Source organism: Gorilla gorilla, chromosome 13 (assembly GCF_029281585.2).
Source record: "Gorilla gorilla gorilla isolate KB3781 chromosome 13, NHGRI_mGorGor1-v2.1_pri, whole genome shotgun sequence".
NCBI classification, from domain to species: domain Eukaryota; kingdom Metazoa; phylum Chordata; class Mammalia; order Primates; family Hominidae; genus Gorilla; species Gorilla gorilla.
In genome coordinates this window covers 43,185,162-43,206,301 of record NC_073237.2, presented here as the reverse complement: position 1 = coordinate 43,206,301, position 21,140 = coordinate 43,185,162, and the positions used below count along the sequence as shown (strand labels likewise).

Sequence of the window (21,140 nt, the reverse complement as noted above, 5' to 3'; positions counted from 1 at the left end):
GTTGCAAATATTGCTAGGCTACTTGAGATGGGTAACCTTGAACCTTGGCCTCTAGGTTTTCTGAAGACTTTGCTCTGTGCATAGGTCTTAAATAGTGAACATACTAATTTCCATTTTCTAAATGCCCTAGTTTTACTTTCTATCTCTGTTTTTGCTTTCTTTATGCACTCTCTACATGTGTTTACATATGTTTTTCATTTTGTTCATCATTGCCTATTTTTCCCCTGCACTCAAAGACTTTTATGGTATTTTTTACTAATTGGAATCTTCATGAAATTTTAATAACACAGATTTGGCATATCTATTTATGTATACTACGTATACCTCTACTTCACAGATAAAAACTATAAAGTTTGCTCTTTTTATTCAATGTAAAGTTAAGAATAACAGAAAAGTTAAACTAAAATCTAAGTTTAAAAGCTGTTGACATATAACTTAATTTGATAAGTATATTTCTGGAATAACTTTTAGTGTAATTCATTAATGTAAATTATATTTTATCAAATTACATATGCAATATAAAATCTATATAAATACACATTAATATGAATGTAATTACATACTGAATCATTCAAACCTACTAAATATATGAATCAATAATTTTTTAAAATTTTTGTCATAGTGTATGAAGCTTTGAATTTTGCTTAATATGAGAAAATAATTTGTAAACTTTACTAGATGCAGTATTCATCCAGATATTGCCAACACTTTTTTCTTTTCAGCACTTGACATAAATATTGATGTGTTGAATAACTGTACTAGAAATAAATCATATGATATAAGCTATTTGCATTGAATTCTCAAAGTCTACAAAACATCCTGAAGAACTGAGGATCAAACATAAGCAATAACCATAAGATAGTCAATGGCAGCCCAAAGGTGTGCAGGTTAAAGCCACATATTATGATAAGATTTTAAGATCAAGCAAAAATGGACAGAAAGCCCTCCTATCACAGTCTTCTATTTGCCATAGGTTTGTAACACTGATCTTGCAAATATTTTGTGTATCTTCAGGAACTCAATATCAGTGCTTCTCATGTGATACAGCAGAAAATCCAATGAGAGAGATGTACACTAAGCAATGAAATTTTGTTGGACAGAGTTGTTAGAGAATCACCAACTGCTGTAATGTGTTAGGTCTGTTTATACTTCGAGAACCCTTAGGAGAAGTATCACATAGACATATGTGACTTAGAATATATTATCATGTAAAGAATTAATTTTCAGAGTGGTCCTGAACTCTGACTCTACCTTTTCTTTTGCCTAAGAAGTTAGTTTGCCTCGGCCCTATAGATACTGAGTCTTTAAATGGAATGAGGTCTGCTTTAGCAAATCAGCTATTTAGTAAGTGGAGTTTTTACTAGTTTCTCATCTTTTCTTCTACTGGAAAGTGTTCAAGAATGAAGCTATTTTGCTTCCTCATGGCCATATTTGCTGGGATAGTAATAGACAATGACAAAAGTTTCCATTCAGCTTTTACTGAGAGTCAATAATGCCCATTTAGTTTACTGCTAAAACCACTGGGATTCTAGTTTTTTTAAGGTTCATGTAGATCTGGGATTCAAGTTGCAAGAGCAGCATAATATCATCCTTTGCTAGCACTATATTAACTATTTTTGGCTTCATCTCTAATCTGTCCTCTATTTTGTGATAATAGAAAATAAGTAGCCTGGTGTCAAATACAGAGTCACATATCTAATTTCAAACTCTCCAATTCACACAGTTTATAGGAATCAGACAATTTACTATTCCCAAAAGTAGGGAATAATAGCCTCTATCCCCCAAATAATCCTACAGCTTTCCTTCCCTGGATCAAATCCCCAGAATGTGTATGTGAACAGTAGATACTTGTGACATCATTTTTCCATCATTTATAAATTTCAGCTTCAAATCACGTGATAATCTTTAGATGACACTAGTAGAAAATTAGCCTGTTTATATAAAGGTAGAGATTATGAAATGGACCAATTTTAGAAAATAACCAAACACATTTTATTATTCATTATTTTAAATGATTCACTTAAATTCTTTGTATCATTGAACAATTAAAATATTCTACATTTTGAAATGTGCGCAGGGGTTTCCAAAATAGAGGAGCTTTCATTTCAGAAATGTATATTTTGTACATTAATTTAGTAGTTGATTCAGTCAACACATTTTTATTGAATTTTGGGCTAATCCTTTGTATCAGACCTGTACAATACAGGGCAATTTTGCCCAAGTTATTATTCTTAGTCTTTGAAATACTGGGGGAGAGAGTATTTTTTCTTTGTTCACTTGAGATTGTATTGGGAATTTTTGCATATTCATTTTTTATGTAGTATTTTACTGTGAAAATTTGTTTTTCTATACTTTGATTTCTTTCATTTTCATATTCAGGTTAGTGTCAATGAAAGAATATACCCAATAGTCATTCAGGAGCAGGTTGTTCAGTTTCCATGTAGTTGAGCGGTTTTGAGTGAGTTTCTTAATCCTGAGTTCTAGTTTGATTGCACTGTGGTCTGAGAGACAGTTTGTTATAATTTCTGGTCTTTTACATTTGCTGAGTAGAGCTTTACTTCCAACTATATGGTCAATTTTTGAATAGGTGTGGTGTGGTGCTGAAAAAAATGTATATTCTGTTGATTTGGGGAGGAGAGTTCTGTAGATGTCTATTAGGTCTGCTTGGTGCAGAGCTGAGTTCAATTCCTGGGTATCCTTGTTAACTTTCTGTCTGGTTGATCTGTCTAATGTTGACAGTGTGGTGTTAAAGTCTCCCATTATTATTGTGTGGGAGTCTAAGTCTCTTTGTAGGTCACTAAGCACTACTGGGTACATAACGAAATGAAGGCAGAAATAAAGATGTACTTTGAAACCAACCAGAACAAAGACACAACATACCAGAATCTCTGGGACACATTCAAAGCAGTGTGTAGAGGGAAATTTATAGCACTAAATGCCCACAAGAGAAAGCAGGAAAGATCCAAAATTGACACTCTAACATCACAATTAAAAGAACTAGAAAAGCGAGAGCAAATGCATTCAAAAGCTAGCAGAAGGCAAGAAATAACTAAAATCAGAGCAGAACCGAAGGAAATAGAGACCAAAAAAACCCTTCAAAAAATTAACGAATCCAGGAGCTGGTTTTTCGAAAGGATCAACAAAATTGATAGACCGCTAGCAAGACTAATAAAGAGAAAAAGAGAGAAGAATCAAATAGACACATTAAAAAATGATAAAGGGGATATCACCACTGATCCCACAGAAATATAAACTACCATCAGAGAATACTACAAACACCTCTATGCAAATAAACTAGAAAATCTAGAAGAAATGGATAAATTCCTCAACACATACACTCCCAAGACTAAACCAGGAAGAAGTTGAATCTCTGAATAGACCAATAACAGGATCTGAAATTGTGGCAATAATCAATAGCTTACCAACCAAAAAGAGTCCAGGACCAGATGGATTCACAGCCGAATTCTACCAGAGGTACAAGGAGGAACTGGTACCATTCCTTCTGAAACTATTCCAATCAATAGAAAAAGAAGGAATCCCCCCTAACTCATTTTATGAGACCAGCATCATCCCGATACCAAAGCCTGGCAGAGACACAACCAAAAAAGACAATTTTAGACCAATATCCTTGATGAACATTGATGCAAAAATCCTCAATAAAATACTGGCAAACTGAATCCAGCAGCACATCAAAAAGCTTATCCACCATGATCAAGTGGGCTTCATCCCTGGGATGCAAGGCTGGTTCAATATACGCAAATCAATAAATGTAATCCAGCATATAAACAGAACCAAAGACAAAAACCACATGATTATGTCAATAATTGCAGAAAAGGCCTTTGACAAAATTCAACAACCCTTCATGCTAAAAACTCTCAATAAATTAGGTATTGATGGGACGTATCTCAAAATAATAAGAGCTATCTATGACAAACCCACAGACAATATCATACTGAATGGGCAAAAACTGGAAGCATTCCCTTTGAAAACTGGCACAAGACAGGGATACCCTCTCTCACCACTCCTATTCAACATAGTGTTGGAAGATCTGGCCAGTGCAATTAGGCAGAAGGAAATAAAGGGTATTCAATTAGGAAAAGAGGAAATCAAATTGTCCCTGTTTGCAGATGACATGATTGTATATCTAGAAAACTCCATTGTCTCAGCCCAAAATCTCCTTAAGCTGATAAGCAACTTCAGCAAAGTCTCAGGATACAAAATCAATGTACAAAAATCACAAGCATTCTTATACACCAATAACAGACAAACAGAGAGCCAAATCATGAGTGAACTGCCATTCACAATTGCTTCAAAGAGAATAAAATACTTAGGAATCCGACTTACAAGGGACGTGAAGGACCTCTTCAAGGAGAACTACAAAGCACTGCTCAATGAAATAAAAGAGGATACAAACAAATGGAAGAACATTCCATGCTCGTGGGTAGGAAGAATCAGTATCGTGAAAATGGCCATATGGCCCAAGGTAATTTATAGATTCAGTGCCATCCCCATCAAGCTACCAATGACTTTCTTCACAGAATTGGAAAAAACTACTTTAAAGTTCATATGGAACCAAAATGAGCCCGCACCGCCAAGTCAATCCTAAGCCAAAAGAACAAAGCTGGAGGCATCACGCTACCTGACCTCAAGCTATACTACAAGCCTACAGTAACCAAAACAGCATGGTACTGGTACCAAAACAGAGATATAGATCAATGGAACAGAACAGAGCCCTCAGAAATAATGCTGCATATCTACATCTATCTGATCTTTGACAAACCTGAGAAAAACAAGCAATGGGGAAAGGATTCCCTATTTCATAAATGGTGCTGGGAAAACTGGCTAGCCATATGTAGAAAGCTGAAACTGGATCCCTTCCTTACACCTTATACAAAAATTAATTCAAGATGGATTAAAGACTTAAACGTTAGACCTAAAACCATAAAAACCCTAGAAGAAAACCTAGGCATTACCATTCAGGACATAGGCATGGGCAAGGACTTCATGTCTAAAACACCAAAAGCAATGGCAACAAAAGCCAAAATTGATAAATGGGATCTAATTAAACTAAAGAGCTTCTGCACAGCAAAAGAAACTACCATCAGAGTGAACAGACAACCTACAAAATGGGAGAAAATTTTTGCAACCTACTTATCTGACAAAGGGCTAATATCCAGAATCTACAATGAACTCAAACAAATTTACAAGAAGAAAACCAACAACCCCATCAAAAAGTGGGCAAAGGATATGAACAGACACTTCTCAAAAGAAGACATTGATGCAGCCAAAAGACACATGAACAAATGCTCATCATCACTGGCCATCAGAGAAATGCAAATCAAAACCACAATGAGATACCATCTCACACCAGTTAGAATGGCAATCATTAAAAAGTCAGGAAACAACAGGTGCTGGAGAGGATGTGGAGAAATAGGAACACTTTTACACTGTTGGTGGGACTGTAAACTAGTTCAACCATTGTGGAAGTCAGTGTGGTGATTCCTCGGGGATCTAGAATTAGAAATACCATTTGACCCAGCCATCCCATTACAGGGTATATACCCAAAGGACTATAAAGCATGCTGCTATAAAGACACATGCACACGTATGTTTATTGCAGCACTATTCATAATAGCAAATGCTTGGAACCAAGCCAAATGTCCAACAATGATAGACTGGATTAAGAAAATGCGGCACATATACACCATGGAATACTATGCAGCCATAAAAAATGATGAGTTCATGTCCTTTGTAGGGACATGGATGAAATTGGAAATCATCATTCTCAGTAAACTATCGCAAGGACAAAAAACCAAACACTGCATGTTCTCACTCATAGATGGGAATTGAACAATGAGAACACATGGACACAGGAAGGGGAACATCACACTCTGGGGACTGTTGTGGGGTGGGGGGAGGGGGGAGGGATAGCATTAGGAGATATACCTAATGCTAAATGACGAGTTAATGGGTGCAGCACACCAGCATGGTACATGTATACATATGTAACTAACCTGCACATTGTGCACATGTACCCTAAAACTTAAAGTATAATAATAATAATAAATAAATAAATAAATAAATTGAAAAAAGAAAGAATATAAATATAATGTTTAAGTGGGCTATACAATGTTTTTATGTGGCATTCACAACAACAAATGTATTTATATTTCTCACTTCATTTTTCCTGGAAGGTAAAAGTGGTCTGATTTTTCATCTTAATTTATGGGAACAAAAAGAAAACAAATGTATGTCTAAATGTGATAAACATGTAAGAGGAGAAATACCTAATGTAAATGACAAGTTAATGGGTGCAGCAAACCAACATGGCACATATATACCTATGTAACAAACTTGTGCGACGTGCACATGTACCCTAGAATTTGAAGTATAATAATAAAAATAAAAAAGAATGACCAGAAGGGAACTTAGAAAATATCTTGAGACAGATGAAAATGAAAACACAACGTACCAAAACATATGTGATGCAGCGAAAACAGAGCTAAAAACGAAATTGAAATTTGTAAAAGCTTATATCAAAAAAGAAGAAAGACTAAAATCAATGAACTAACTTTACAAGTTAAGTAACTAGAAAAAGAAGAAATAAACACATAGCTAGGAAGAGGAAGAAAATAAGAAAGACTAAAGCAGAAATTTAAAAATACAGAATAGAAAAGATTAAAAAATCAGTGGAACTAAGCATTAGTCTTTTGAAAGGATCAACAAAATTGACAAACCCTTAACTATATTAAGAAATAAGTAGAGAAAAATCAAATAAAAATCAGAAATAACAGAGGACACATAACAACTGATGGCATAGAAGTAAAAAGGATTGGCAGGGCGTGGTGGCTCACGCCTGTAATCCCAGCACTTTGGGAGGCTGAGGCAGGCAGATCACCAAGTATGGAGATAGAGACCATCCTGGCTAACACAGTGAAACCCCATCTCTACTAAAAATACAAAAAGAAATCAGCCGGGCGTGGTGGCGGGCACCTGTACTCCCAGCTACTCAGGAGGCTGAGGCAGGAGAATGGTGTGAACCCCGGAGGCGGAGCTTGCAGTGAGCCGAGATCGCGCCACTGCATTCCAGCCTGGGCGACAGAGTGAGACTCTGTCTCAAAACAACACATGGACACAGGAAGGGGAACATCACACTCTGGGGACTGTTGTGGGGTGGGGGGAGGGGGGAGGGATAGCATTGGGAGATATACCTAATGCTAGATGACGAGTTAGTGGGTGCAGCGCACCAGCATGGCACACGTATACATAGGTAACTAACCTGCACATTATGCACATGTACCCTAAAACTTAAAGTATAATAATAATAATAATAAAAAAAGTGGGGAACCAGCAAAACAACAACAACAACAACAACAAAGAAGTAAAAAGAATTGTAACAGACTACTATGAACAATTATACTCCAACAAATTGATTAACCTAGAAGAAATATATAAATTCCTAGAAACAAACAACTTACCAAGACCAAATCATGAATAAACAAAACATCTGACTAGACCTATAACTAGTAAGGGGATTGAATCAGTCATCAAACTTCCCAATAACAACAACAATAAAAAACCATAATCAGATGGCTTCAATGGATAATTCTATCAAACATTTAGGGAATTAGCACCAATCTTTCTCAAAATCTTCCAAAAAATTGAAGAGGAAGGAATAGTTTCAAACTCATTTTATGAGACTAGCATTTCCCTGATAACAAAGCCAGACCAGGACACTACAAGAAAAGAAAACTACAGATCGATATCCCTGATAAATACTGTTACAGAAATCCTCACTAAAATACTTATAAACCAAATTCAACAGCACAATAAAAGGATTATACATCATGACCAAGGGGGATTTATTACTTGAATGGAAGAATGTTTCAACATATGAAAATTAATCAATGCAATACATCACATTAACAAAATGAATGAAAAGTATACATAATAATCTCTATAGATACAGAAAAAGAAATTGACAAAATGCCATATCCTTTCATGATAAAAACATTTAACAAACTTGGAATAAAAGGAAGTTACCTCCACATAATAAAGGCCATGTACGAAAAGCCCACAATTAACATTGTATTCAATGGTGAAAAACTGAAAGCTTTTCCTCTAAGATCAGGAACAAGTAGGGATGCCATTGTTACCACTTTTATACAACATAACATTTGTAGATTTAGCCATAGCAATTAACAAAAAAAGAAATAAAAAGCATTCATATTGGAAAGGAAGAAGTAAAATTATCTTTTTACAGATAGCCTGATTGTGTATGTGGAAAACTCTAAAGTTTACACACACGCACGCACTCACATACAAACTGTTAGAACTAATAAACGATTTCAGCAAAGTTGTAGAATACAAAATTAAGATGCAAAAGTGAGTAGCATTTTTATATGCTAACAATGGACAAATCTGAAAAGGAAACTTAAAAAATAACCCCATTTGCAACAGCATCAAAACAATAAAGTACTCACGAATAAACTTAAAGAAAGTGGAAAAAGATTTATATATTGAAAACTAGCAAACACTGCTGAAAGAAATTAAGGAAGAGAAATTAAAAGACATTTCTGTTCATGGATTGGGAAGCCTATCATTGTTATGACATTCAAACTATCCAAAGCAATACACAGATACAATGCAAGCCCTATCAAAATCACTAAGGCATTTTTGGCAGAAGTAGAAAAATCTGTCCTAAAACTCTTATGGAATCTTGAAGGACCAGAATCAATCTTCAGAAAGACAAGCAAAGCTAGAGGTCTCACCCTACCTGATTTTGAAACACATTGCAAGGCTACAGTAATAAAAATGGTATCATACTGACATAAAGAGGGACATATAGGCCAATGCGAGAGAATAGAAAGCCCAGAAGCAAACTCTCACGTATACAGTCAAATAAACTTTGACAAAAGTGCCAAGGCTACACAATGGTTAAAGATCAACTCTTCAAAAATCAGGTTGTGAAAACTGTATATACACACACAAAGGAATGAAGTTGCACCCTTACTTTACACTATATGCTAAAATTAACTCAAAATAGATCAAAGATTTAAACATAAGACCTGAAACTATAAAAAGTTTAGTAGAAAATCTTCAGGGGAGGCTCAGACAATGGGTTTCACAATGAAATCTTGGATATCACACCAAAACACAGGTAACTAAAGTAAAAATAGATAAATTGGAGTATACAAAGATTAAAAATCTCTGTCCATTCAAGGACAAAATCAAAAGTGAAAAGGCAACCTTCAGAATGGCAGAAAATATTTGCAAATCATGTATCTGATAAAAGGGTAACAGCCTATTCAGAATATAAAAGGAACTCCCTCATCTCAACAAAAAAAAAATACAACTTCAGTAAGGAATATGAATAGATATTTATTCAAAAAAGATATACAAATGGCCAACAGGCATATTTCTCTGGCCTGAATGTTTGTGCCCTGCCAAATTCATATGTTGAAACCCTCTTAGGGCAATGGTGTTAGGACATGGGCCTTTTTGGGATGTGACTAATTCCATTGTGGCTCATTGTGAAATAGCACACAGGCCCCAACCACACACCAAATGTGCTGGTACCTTGATTCTTGGGCTTTCCAGCCTCCAGAGCTGTGAGAAATAAATTTATGTTATTTATAAACTACCTAATTGATGATATTTCATTATAGCAGCCCGAATGAACTAAGAAACATAGGAAAAGACCCTCAACATCACTATTAGGGAAATGCAAATCAAAGTCACAATGAGATTTGAATTCACATCTATCAAGGTGGCTACCATCAAAATAAATAAAATAACAAGTGTTGGTGAAGATGTGGAGAAACTGGAACCCTTGTGCACTGTTGGTGGAAATGTAAAATGGTGCAGCGCAGCCACAATGGAAAACAGGTATCTCAAAAAATTAAAAACAGAATTACCGTGTAATCTAGCCATTCCACCTCTGGATATATATTTAGAATAATTTTTAAAAGCAAGATTCAAAGATAAATTTTTACGTCTATGTTCATAACAATAGCCAAAAGTTGGAATCACCCAAGTGTCCATTGATAGATGGATTATATGTGATATGTACATATAATGGAATATCACTCAGCCTTATATATATTCCATTAAACATATCATGGACTATTATTCACTCTTATACCATGGATGATTATTCTGCCTTATCATATTATTCAGGAAGTGGTGATATACACAGATAATGAAATATATTCAGCGTAATTCTGACATATACTACAACATGAGTACCTAATGGAAGCCAGGCACAAACAGACAAATGTAGTATGATTTCAATCATATGAGTTATCTAGGGTAGATGAATTCATAGAAACAGAAAGTAAAATGGTTGTCAGGGGTGGGGATCCAGGGGAGAGGAGATAAGGAGCTGTTGTTTAATGAGTATAGTTTTGGTTTTCCAAGATGAAAAACTGACGATTAGTTGCATGGCAATTTGAATTTACTTAACACTGCTAAACTGTACACTTATAAATGGTTAAAATGGTAGATGTTGATCAGATGTGGGCATGGGTTCGAAGAAAAGCAAGCATTCCAGGTCCACGTTTTGGCTTTCAGATTTGCTGAATCCTGTGTTCACAGAGTCAAGGCAGACATATCAACTAACTCAGAAGAGTTTATACACAAGAAAGGCAAATTTTGGGGAGTCTAGTATTTTTTTTTCTGGGTAGTGGGCAAATGTTAATTGCACTAAATTCTTCCCTAGTATATAAATAAATTAAGCAGGTAAATAATTTGCTCATCATATGTCTAACAAGAAGTAAGGAAATAGATAATTGGAGACAATACTTCCCCCAACTTAATAGAGTTCAATAACAAAAATAATGTTAACAAAAATAACGAAATAGCTAAATTGTAGAAGATATTTACTGTCAGGCATTGTTAGTACTTACAAATCAATCCTCATTTTACCCAATGAAGAATAGGCCCCATGTTGCATACATGTTGAACACCTGTTATGTGCCCTGTGACTACAGCAGGCAGTGATAAGTTCTACTATTTTCCCCGTTTTTAAGAGAACAAACCTAAGCACCGGGAGCTATTGAACTGTAGAGCCACTGTTGGAACCCAGAAAATCCGATTTGGAGTACTCAGCTCTTAGGTGTGCTCTGGTAATATGTCATAAGAATCGGAGCTCATTTCTAAACTCTGGTCCACATTTTTTTTTCCAGCACAGCCCTACCTAAATAATGACAGAGTCCTTCTCTTCTGCTCTTATTCCTCTCCTCCACTGAGAAGATTCATTTGCTCATGCCAGACATGTTTTGTTATCAAATTGCGCCCCATGTTACTTACACATATATCCTAGTTTTGTCTTCCTGAGACTGTGTTTTCATAAACTTGAATATATTTGCCACTTTGTTCACCCCAGAATATATCCATAAGCAACTCTTTGAAACCCTACATATTTCTATCCATTTATGAAAATGTCCACAAGACTTTAGATTTCTTTTCTTTTTTTTTCTTTTTTTTTCTTTTGAGACAGAGTCTCCCTGTGTCACCCAGGCTGGTGTGCAGTGGCGCGATCTCCGCTTACTGCAAGCTCCGCCCCCCGGGTTCATGCCATTCTCCTGCCTCAGCCTCCTGAGTAGCTGCGACTAAAGGCGCCCGCCACCGCGCCCGGCTGATTTGTTTTTGTATTTTTAGTAGAGATGGGGTTTCACCGTGTTAGTCAGAATGGTCTCGATCTGCCGACCTCGTGATCCTTCCGCCTCGGCCTCCCAAAGTGCTGGGATTACAGGCGTGAACCACCGCGCCCGGCCAAGGCTTTAGGTTTCTATCTGTTTGCCACACACCTTTGTGTCATCACCAGGATATAGGCATGCACTAAAATCAGAACTAAACCAACCAAATGAAGGCTCAGAGCTCAGGGAGGGCACATCTAGAGGGGCTCACTAAAGGAATTAGAGATGTGGAAATGTAAGCACTTCTGGGGAAGAGAGGATAGCCCATTGCATTAGAGGAGAAGGACTGAGATGACCAAAGACTGAATCACCTCGCTTGGCAGCTGGTTGATGCCTTTTATGCTGTAGGCCAGGGAGTTTGCTGCTGGGTTGATTGCACATTCTGACTGGAGGAACCTTAATGGCTAAGGAACAATCTTTCAAACAGTTACATTATAGATAGAATTTTCTGTCTTCTGAAAAAAAATTAGGAATTTAATGAATGATTTAAATCAATTAAATACATTAACAAATTTTAAACCAGTAAGCTCTAGAATCTTGAAAATCTATTCATTTTTAACTTTTTACTTTGCAACAATTTTAGATTTACAGAGAATTGCAAAGATACTGTAGAGATTTTGCTTATGTCCTTAACCCGGTTTCTTCTCATGCTAACAACGTACATGACCATGGTATAATGAATCAAAACAAAGAAATGAACATTGGGGCAATATTACTAACATTCAGATTTTACTAAGATTTCCTCAGATTTTTAAAAACTGATGTCTTATCTTATTTCAAGAATCAATCCAGAATCTCACATTGCATTTTGTTGTCATACCTTCAGTCTCCTCCAATCTGTAACACATGCTCAGTCTTTCTTCGGCTTTCATGACATTGAAACTTTTGAAGAATATTGTTCACTTATTTCATAGACTGTTCACCAAATTGGATTTGTCTAATGTTTACTCAGGATTATGCTGAAGTTATGTGTTTAAAGGATTAAAACCACAGAGTTTATCTTATCATCTCATCACACAATATTCAAGGTACATGATATTGATATGTTTTATTACTGCTGATGTTAACTTAATCACTTGGTTAAGATGGCGTTTGCCAGACTTCTGCCCTTTTTGCCTTTTATACACTACATGGTAGAAGCACATCACTAAATACCAGCCTACATTCAAGTCTCTAATCTAATTTCTCTCATTCATTTTTATGTTATCTTACATTCTTGGTTATATAGTATAACTAGCTGTTTTAGGATTCACAAATGCTTATGATTTCATGAAGCCAATGCTCTCTATCTTAGAACAACTCTAAATTTAATCAGGAAATAATGCAAGCAATAATATCAAAATGTATAAAGGAATTCTTGAACTTAGGTAGCTCAACCAGAAGAATTAAATGAGTTTTAAAATATCAGAAGTAATATAAGTGTAGTAGTTAGTGAGTTTAGCAACCATATTAATACAGAAAAAAACCTCAAAACATTGTATTATCAGAATTAACTAGATTGATGGTAGAGCTGCATCTATTGTTAATAAGAAAGAAAATAAGATTACAATAGAATTTTCTACAATAATTGTCACTCTAACAAAAATCAATTTGGATTCTCACAGCATACGAAAAAAAGTATAATATACTACCTAATTAAATGTAAAAGCATATTTACAAGAAAAGAAGCTGAATATGTGTAAAATCAAAAGACTTGAGGCATGTGGTTCTATGTTCTAGACAGTGCTTGGAAAAATATACAAGGAACTGTTTAGTGCTTGGTACACACATGAAATAAAGAATAAGTATGCATCAAAAGATTATGGCTACAATGTATAGGAAATGTTTTGACAATGATTAGGAATTATAAAATTATCTATCAATAATTTAAACAATCAACATCGAAACTAGAGTAAATGAAATAACAGGTAAAATAAAATCAAAATTTTATAAAATCTTGATTGTAAAAAGAATTTAAACTAGCAAGTAAATGGGTTACTTTTGAAATTTACTACCAAGTAGTATTAATCAGAATAATGATAAATTACCATTTTAGCCAAATAAAAAGCAACATTTTAAATCAAATATATAAATAATAGCTTAAATAAATCAAATATTTAAAATGTTCAGTACAGCATGGGAAAAATAGTTAATAATAGTGCATTGTATACTTGAAATTTGGTAAGGGAGTAGATATTATATGTTCTCACCATGCACAAAAAACATTATAACTATGTTAGCTGATGGATGTGTTAATTAACTTGATTGTCAGAATCATTAAACAAGGTATAATTAAAACAAAACACTATGTTGTACACCTTAAATCCATAAATTTTAATTTTTCAACAATATATCAACAAAAAATGTTTAAAAATTTTGTTCAAATTCATCTATTCTTTGAAAATGATTTTCAGAAAACACTAACAAAATATGCGTGTTTTGTTAGTGTTTTCTGAAAATCTTTTTCGAAGAATGAAATATGGAGATGTTAACTCACATTCTCCTCCAGGTATCATCTTATTTCCCAATTCCACAAACAAGCTTCCCAAGATAATTTTTTGTATATGGAACACCCAAATGTCCTTACTGTATTTCCTCTTCAACCCACTCCCATCAAGTTTCTTTCCCATCCATTCTACTAAACCAAATCAACCCAAGGTCACTGATGGCATCTGTTTTCGAGTCCGTTAGGACAGGTCAGCCTTCGTCTTCCCTGAAAACACCACACTGTCTACCCCTCGCTTGTCTCTCCCTCATTCTTTGCTATTTCTCCTTCCAGCTGCACTGACCACTCCTCCTAAGTGCTCTTTGCCCTTCACAGACACTCCTTCTCTGCCCTACCTATAACTGCTGAGGATCTGCAGGACTAAGTTTAGATCCTGTCTCATTGTTCCCTCTATTTATAACTATGTTATAAATATCCATTCTCATGCTCTCAATACCAGACATGCAATAAAGAATCCCACATTAATACCTTTGCCCATGGTATTTGTTGTTCATTCTAAACCCATGATCCCAGCTGCCAGTAAGATTCCGGAATTACTATTTCCCTTGGTATCTCTGGGATTTTGGTTCTAAGACTCCACATCTGTCCTGCAGTGACCCAAATCTGTGCAAACTCACATCCTGCAGTCCCCTTCATGTATGCAAGTTTCCCATCCCACAAATATTGTATTTTCTATCCATGTTTAGTTTTACATGCAGAAAATGCAGATATGGAAGCTGAACTGTATTTGAAAAAACAAACAAACAAAGATGTATAAGTGGAGCCATGCAGTTCAAACCCACGCTGTTCAAGGGTCAACTGTATATATACCCCAAGTACCTTAAGAAGGACATCTAATATTGTTTTTCCCTTCCTGGCATCATTTGTACCTAAAGCTTCTGGTGTGAGAACATTGTTTTCCTTTACTTCTTTTTCTAGCATTTAAAAGAATTGCAATAAAGTAAGCATTACTACTGTTTTTACATCTCTTTCTCTGTAAGACTGAGAGTGCTTCATTCAATTGTATTTCTTGAAGGGAACTCTACAATCTGCCACTTACTTAACTTATACATATAATGTGAATGGAATAAATGAACAAATACATTTTATTGTCCTTTCTTCAATTTTGTTCAAAATTGCGTGTGGATTTTGTTTTTAGAAAAAAGGATTTCAAGACATTTTCCTTAATGAATAAAACAAATGAGAATTTAATGAATAAGACAAATGCAAATTTAATAAGATGGAAAGATGAATATATTTGTAAATTTTAATACAATGTAAAGATGAACATGTTATTATATGTAAAATATCTAAATATTATAAATGAAACAGCTGCAAAAAGAATGGAAATAAGTAAGTAAATAAAACACATCAGGGCAGTCATGTCTTAGGAACCGAAGACCAGAGCTGAATGTTTTTAACATATACTTGCTTACTATTGTTAACAAGGTATTTGCTGAATTTAATTCAATAAATTCTGTGACAACGGCAGAAATAAGTGCCTATTGAAATGGCCAAAGACACATGTGCAAGTGTGATATGGCAGATTAATCAAGGAGAATTATTTCAGGATGACCCCAGGTCTTCATCCTTACTTCTCAGTCCTTCTTGCAAGTTTATTGATGAAGAGAAGGATTTCATGATTCCACTCTGACAATCTCCCAAGTACAGTCACTGTATTTCTTTTTCAGGTAGATTCCCTGGATTCCCATGCATTCCCTGGAAGTACCTCCTCAAGGCCAGTGTAGGGCCACAATCACCCCCACAGATTCTTCCTCTCCTGTTGCCTGTCCTAAGCAAGACTCCAGGCATTCCAACTGCGGATGAAGTCCAGTGTGGAGTTGGTCCAGGAGGGTCATGTTCCAGGCAGCAGAGGAGCGCTCTGTGGGGAAGAGGCTGAAGATCTGCTGAAGCATCTCATGGAGGACAAATACAGCCTGGACCTTCTGCAACTGGCTGCCATCCACATCTCCAGGGGGAAACTGAAGTCTCTTCTGTCCTTGAAGCACAAGAAAGTGGAGATTCTGCACATTTGGCCCAGAAGTGCCAAGGTGTTCCTGCTAAGTAGGCCATGGTTCTGAGGCAGGTCAAAGCCCAGAGATCCAACAGGGCCACAGTGGCAAAGCAGCAGGGCCACCAGTAGAAGAAGCAGGAGGACCATTGGGAAACGAGGGTGCTGCTGGCCTAGCTGAGCTGGGGTCTGGATGAACCTTGGACTCCAGGTTCTCAGAAGGCATTCTTTGTATGCATGGCTTTTAGTTGGAAACAAATAGTTTTCAGGGTTGGCCAAGATGGCCATCTAGAAGCTGCTAGTGTGTGCCAGTCTCATGAAGAGAAATGGAAGGGGCAAGTAAATACAGCACCTTCAACTGAAACATCCAGGTACACACATTGGGACTCAAGAAAACAACTTGACCCATGGAGAACAGAGCAAAGCAAGGCAGGACGACTGCCTACCCAGGAGTGACACAGAGCCAAGGGAGCCTCCCCCTCCCAGGGAAGTGGTGAGTAAGTGAGCACCCCTGGGGACCCACACTTCTCCCACGGATCTTTGCAACCCTCAGGTCAGGAGATCTCCTAGTGAACCCACTCTACCAGGGCCTTCAGTCTAACATGTAGGGCTACATAGGCTTTCAGCAGAGCAGCCGCTCAGGAATGCGTGGGGACCCTGGAGCCTTAGATACCCAGGCTTCCCCACAAAAGAAGCTATAACTCCAGCTAAGCAGGAGGCTAGACCCCTATACATAACCCTATGAAAGGGGTTTCATCCAGGGGGCTGAGCAGTGATAAGTTGCAGGCCCCGCCTTCCATGGCCTGTCACAGGGTAAGAATTCTGTTTTTTTAGGCTAAATCATCATTCTCAGTAAACTATCGCAAGAACAAAAAACCAAACACTGCATATTCTCACTCATAGGTGGGAATTGAACAATGAGAACACATGGACACAGGAAGGGGAACATCACACTCTGGGGACTGTTGTGGAGTGGGGGGAGGGGGGAGGGATAGCATTGGGAGATATACCTAATGCTAGATGATGAGTTAGTAGGTGCAGCGCACCAGCATGGCACATGTATACATATGTAACTAACCTGCACATTGTGCACATGTACCCTAAAACTTAAAGTATAATAATAATAAATAAATAAAAATATATATATGCAAGCAGAATGGAATTTCAATGTAAAATAACTTATTGTTATTTATACATGATGTGTAAATTTTGTATTGGGATTTCCTTTAATTATTAATCTCCTTTTTTCCTCAATTATACACAACGATCTCCTGCTCTCTGAATTTCCTTGGTTCATGTTGTATTTTCAGCTGATTTTGACCAACTTTCTTTTTTCTTTCTTTCTTTCTTTCTTTCTTTCTTTCTTTCTTTCTTTCTTTCTTTCTTTCTTCCTTTTTCTTTCTTTCTTTCGTTCTTTCTTTCTTTCCTTCCTTCTTTCTTTCTTTTTGATTTTGCTTTAAGTTCTGGAATACACGTGCAGAACATGCAGATTTGTTACATAGGTATACGTGTGACATGGTGATTTGCTGCACCTATCAACTCGTCACCTAGGTTTTAAGCACAATTTTTTAAATCCAGTCTATCATTGATGGGCATTTGGGTTGGTTTCCTGTCTTTGCTATTGTAAATAATGCTGCAATAAACATACACATGCATGTATTTTTATAAGAGAATGATTTATATTTCTTTGGGTATATACTCAGGAATGGGATTGCTGGGTCAAATGGTATTTCTGGTTCTAGATCCTTGATGAATCGCCACACTGTCTTCCACAATGGTTGAACTAATTTGTGTTCCCACCAAAAGTGTAAAAACTTTCCTATTTCTCCACAGCTTCACCAGCATCTGATGTTTCCTGACTTTTTAATAATCACCATTCTGAGTGGCATGAGACGGTATCTCATTGTGTTTTTGATTTGCATTTCTCTAATAATCAGTGATGTTGAGCTTTTTTCATGTTTATTGGCCGCATAAATGTCTGCTTTTGAGAAGTGTCTGTTCATGTCCTTTGCCCACTTTTTGATGGGGCTTTTTTTTTCTTTGTAAATTTGTTTAAGTTCTTTGTACATTCTGGATATTAGACTTCTGTCAATTGGGTAGACTGTAAAAATTTTCTCCCATTCTGTAAGTTGCCTGTTCACCATGATGATTGATAGTTTCTTTTGCTGTGCAGAAGCTCTTTAATTAGATGCCATTTGTCAATTTTAGCTTTGGTTGCAGTTGCTTTTGGCAATTTCATCATAAAATCTTTGCCCGTGCCGATGTCCTCAATGCTATTGCCTACATTTTCTTCTAGGGTTTTTCTGCTTTTGAACTTTACATTTAAGTGTTTAATCCATCTTGAGTTAATTTTTGTATAAGGTGTAAGGAAAGGGTCCAGTTTCAGTTTTCTGCATATGGCCATCCAGTTTTCCCAGCACCACTTATTAAATAGGGAATCCTTTCCCCATTCCTAAAGTATTGAGAAAGAGATTCTCTTTTCCAGTTTCCAATTTTATTTTATGAAAGAAATGTGTCAGTTTTTACTGACATTTAACAGAGTATTAATCACAATAATGATCAATTACTATTGTAAATAATTTTATATTTTATGCTTTAAATATATAAAATATTAAATGTATTTATATGATTTACCAATGCATCACATTTATGAAATTTATTCATTGACATGTATTTTCAAAAAGGAAACACTATGCAGATAAAAGATAATCCACAGTTTTGGGGGTTCCAGCTTATTACTTCCCTCCTTTGCAAAGGCAGATCTCTCACAATTTTCTGTATGTGTTATCTTGATTTTTCTTTTCTGATTCACTCTTCTACCTACCCCAATATGGCTTCTGCTGATTAATTCTATCAATCCAGCTCTCAGTAAGCTCTGCATTGCCATCTATTTTCTTGCTGTAGTGCTCAGTTTTAATTCACATTTTCCATAAGTTTATTGATTCCTTTTCTAAGCACATTTATTTTCTAAATACACTTTTTTAATTTTTTAAATTTAATTTAATTTTATTATTATTATACTATAAGTTTTAGGGCACATGTGCACAATGTGCAGGTTAGTTACATATGTATACATGTGCCATGCTGGTGTGCTGCACCCATTAACTCGTCATTTAGCATTAGGTGTATCTTTTATCATCATTCCCTCTCGTCCTTCTAATGTTAAGGTTTTCCACCTCTGTTTTCTTTGTGACCCTTCTGTTCCCCCACTTTAATGGTGGAAGATCCTCAGAATCCAGTTTAAGTCTTTTTTTCCCTCTCCACTTGCTCCCCACATGACAGCCTTCATTTTCAGGCTTTCCATTGCCAGTTATGAACTTCCAGATTTCGTATGCCTTGGAAACTGCAAATTCACATATCTGACTTGCAATGTACATCTTCGATTACATGTTGAAGTCAGTTTACAGAGAATATCTCTGCTTTTATTTCCAGATATGTCTCAATCTACATTCTGCTAAGAGGAATTCATTGTATTTTACTTCCTCACATTATAGCAGTTAGCATCACTGATATTAATTCAGCATTATTATTGTTTTTAGACTTCTTTCCTGACAAAAATCAAAGATACAAGAGAACAGGGACTGTATATTTTCTGTTCACGTTTATATCCTGAAGGCAACATATAACCAGGTACAGAAAAATGTTTTTTTTTAACAACTTGAATAAAATTATGATAGGTAACTTAATTAAATCATCTATTTTTAAGTCAGGTTGTAAAGTCATCCTTGGCATTTTATCTTAAAGAATAAACAAACACAAGAAATTCTGTATAGTAAAAATTTAATGAAAAAGGAAATTAATATATTGGCTAAATATGAAGAACATATACTGTTACATTCACCACAATGTAAAGGTACACATGATATTACATAAAAAATAATTTAAATCTTAAAAATAATTAAATAAATATTTAAATAAATAGATGGATGGAGACATCAGCTTGGTCATCTGTAAAGGACTAGTGCCTGCACAGGTATACACAATGCTTCTTTACACTGCTGAAAACATTTGAAAATTTTGACTCAACTCGTGGTGGTTATAGAAGTGAGTGTTTGAAATGGAGGAACTCATGAAAGTGTGAGATAATGTGTTAGTCAATCAGGATCATTGCCATGTTGAACCAGTTTTCAATCCTTCCTCCTTAATCTTTTTTGCAAGTTTGTTGAAAAAGAGAAGGATCTCATGATTTCTGCTCTGACAACCTCCCAGGCACAAGGGCTGTATTTCTTCTCTGTCAGATAAAGAATGATTCTTTGGAAGTATTTCCTCACAGCCAGGATGGAGTCCTCATTCATCAGGGGAGTCTCTTCCACCCCAACCTCCTGTATCACACATGCTTCCAGGTTATTCAGTTGCTGGTAAAGTTCAGTGGAAAATTTTTCTAGGAGGCTCTGTTCCCAAGCAGCAGATGAGTCCTCTGTGCTGAAGAGATTGAAGGTCTGCTGGATCATCTCATGGAGGACAGAGATGGCTTGAGTCTTCTGGAACTGGTTGCCATCAAACTCCTCCTGGGGAAGTCCAAAGTCATGTCTGTCCTTCAGGCAGGAGAAAGGAGAGATTCTTCGCATTTGTGCCAGGAGTATCAAGGCCCTCCTATTACCCAGGCTGTGGGTCTGAGGCAGATCACAGGCCAGAGAACAGATGGATTTGTAGCTGAGCACCAGCACAGCCATCAGTAAAGAAAAGGACAGGGCCATTGGGATGTTGCAAATATTGCTAGGCTACTTGAGATGGGTAACCTTGAACTTTGGCCTCTAGGTTTTCTGAAGACTTTGCTCTGTGCATAGGTCTTAAATAGTGAACATACTAATTTCCATTTTCTAAATGCCCTAGTTTTACTTTCTATGTCTGTTTTTGCTTTCTTTATGCACTCTCTACATGTGTTTAAGAATGTTTTTCATTTTTTTTCATCATTGCCTATTTTTCACCTGCACTCAAAGGCTTTTATGGTATTTTTTTGTAATTG

The 21,140-nt window shown here is 36.1% G+C and overlaps 1 protein-coding gene and 1 pseudogene across 1 annotated transcript; both read right to left on the bottom strand.

Moving 5' to 3' along the window:
• Positions 1-15,729: 15,729 nt before the first annotated feature.
• Positions 15,730-16,324, bottom strand: LOC101138618 (interferon omega-1-like; annotated as a pseudogene).
• Positions 16,325-19,941: 3,617 nt separating this feature from the next.
• On the bottom strand, positions 19,942-20,920 carry LOC101138981 (interferon alpha-17). Its single transcript, XM_004047864.5, has one exon. The coding sequence runs from the start codon at positions 20,869-20,871 to the stop codon at positions 20,302-20,304; it is 570 nt and encodes a 189-aa protein (XP_004047912.3). The 5' UTR covers positions 20,872-20,920; the 3' UTR covers positions 19,942-20,301.
• Positions 20,921-21,140: the final 220 nt, after the last annotated feature.

What these genes read in the sequence shown, in the direction of transcription:
- LOC101138981 (XM_004047864.5), bottom strand. Translation starts at nt 20,871, where the DNA reads ATGGCCCTGTCCTTTTCTTTACTGATGGCTGTGCTGGTGCTCAGCTAC.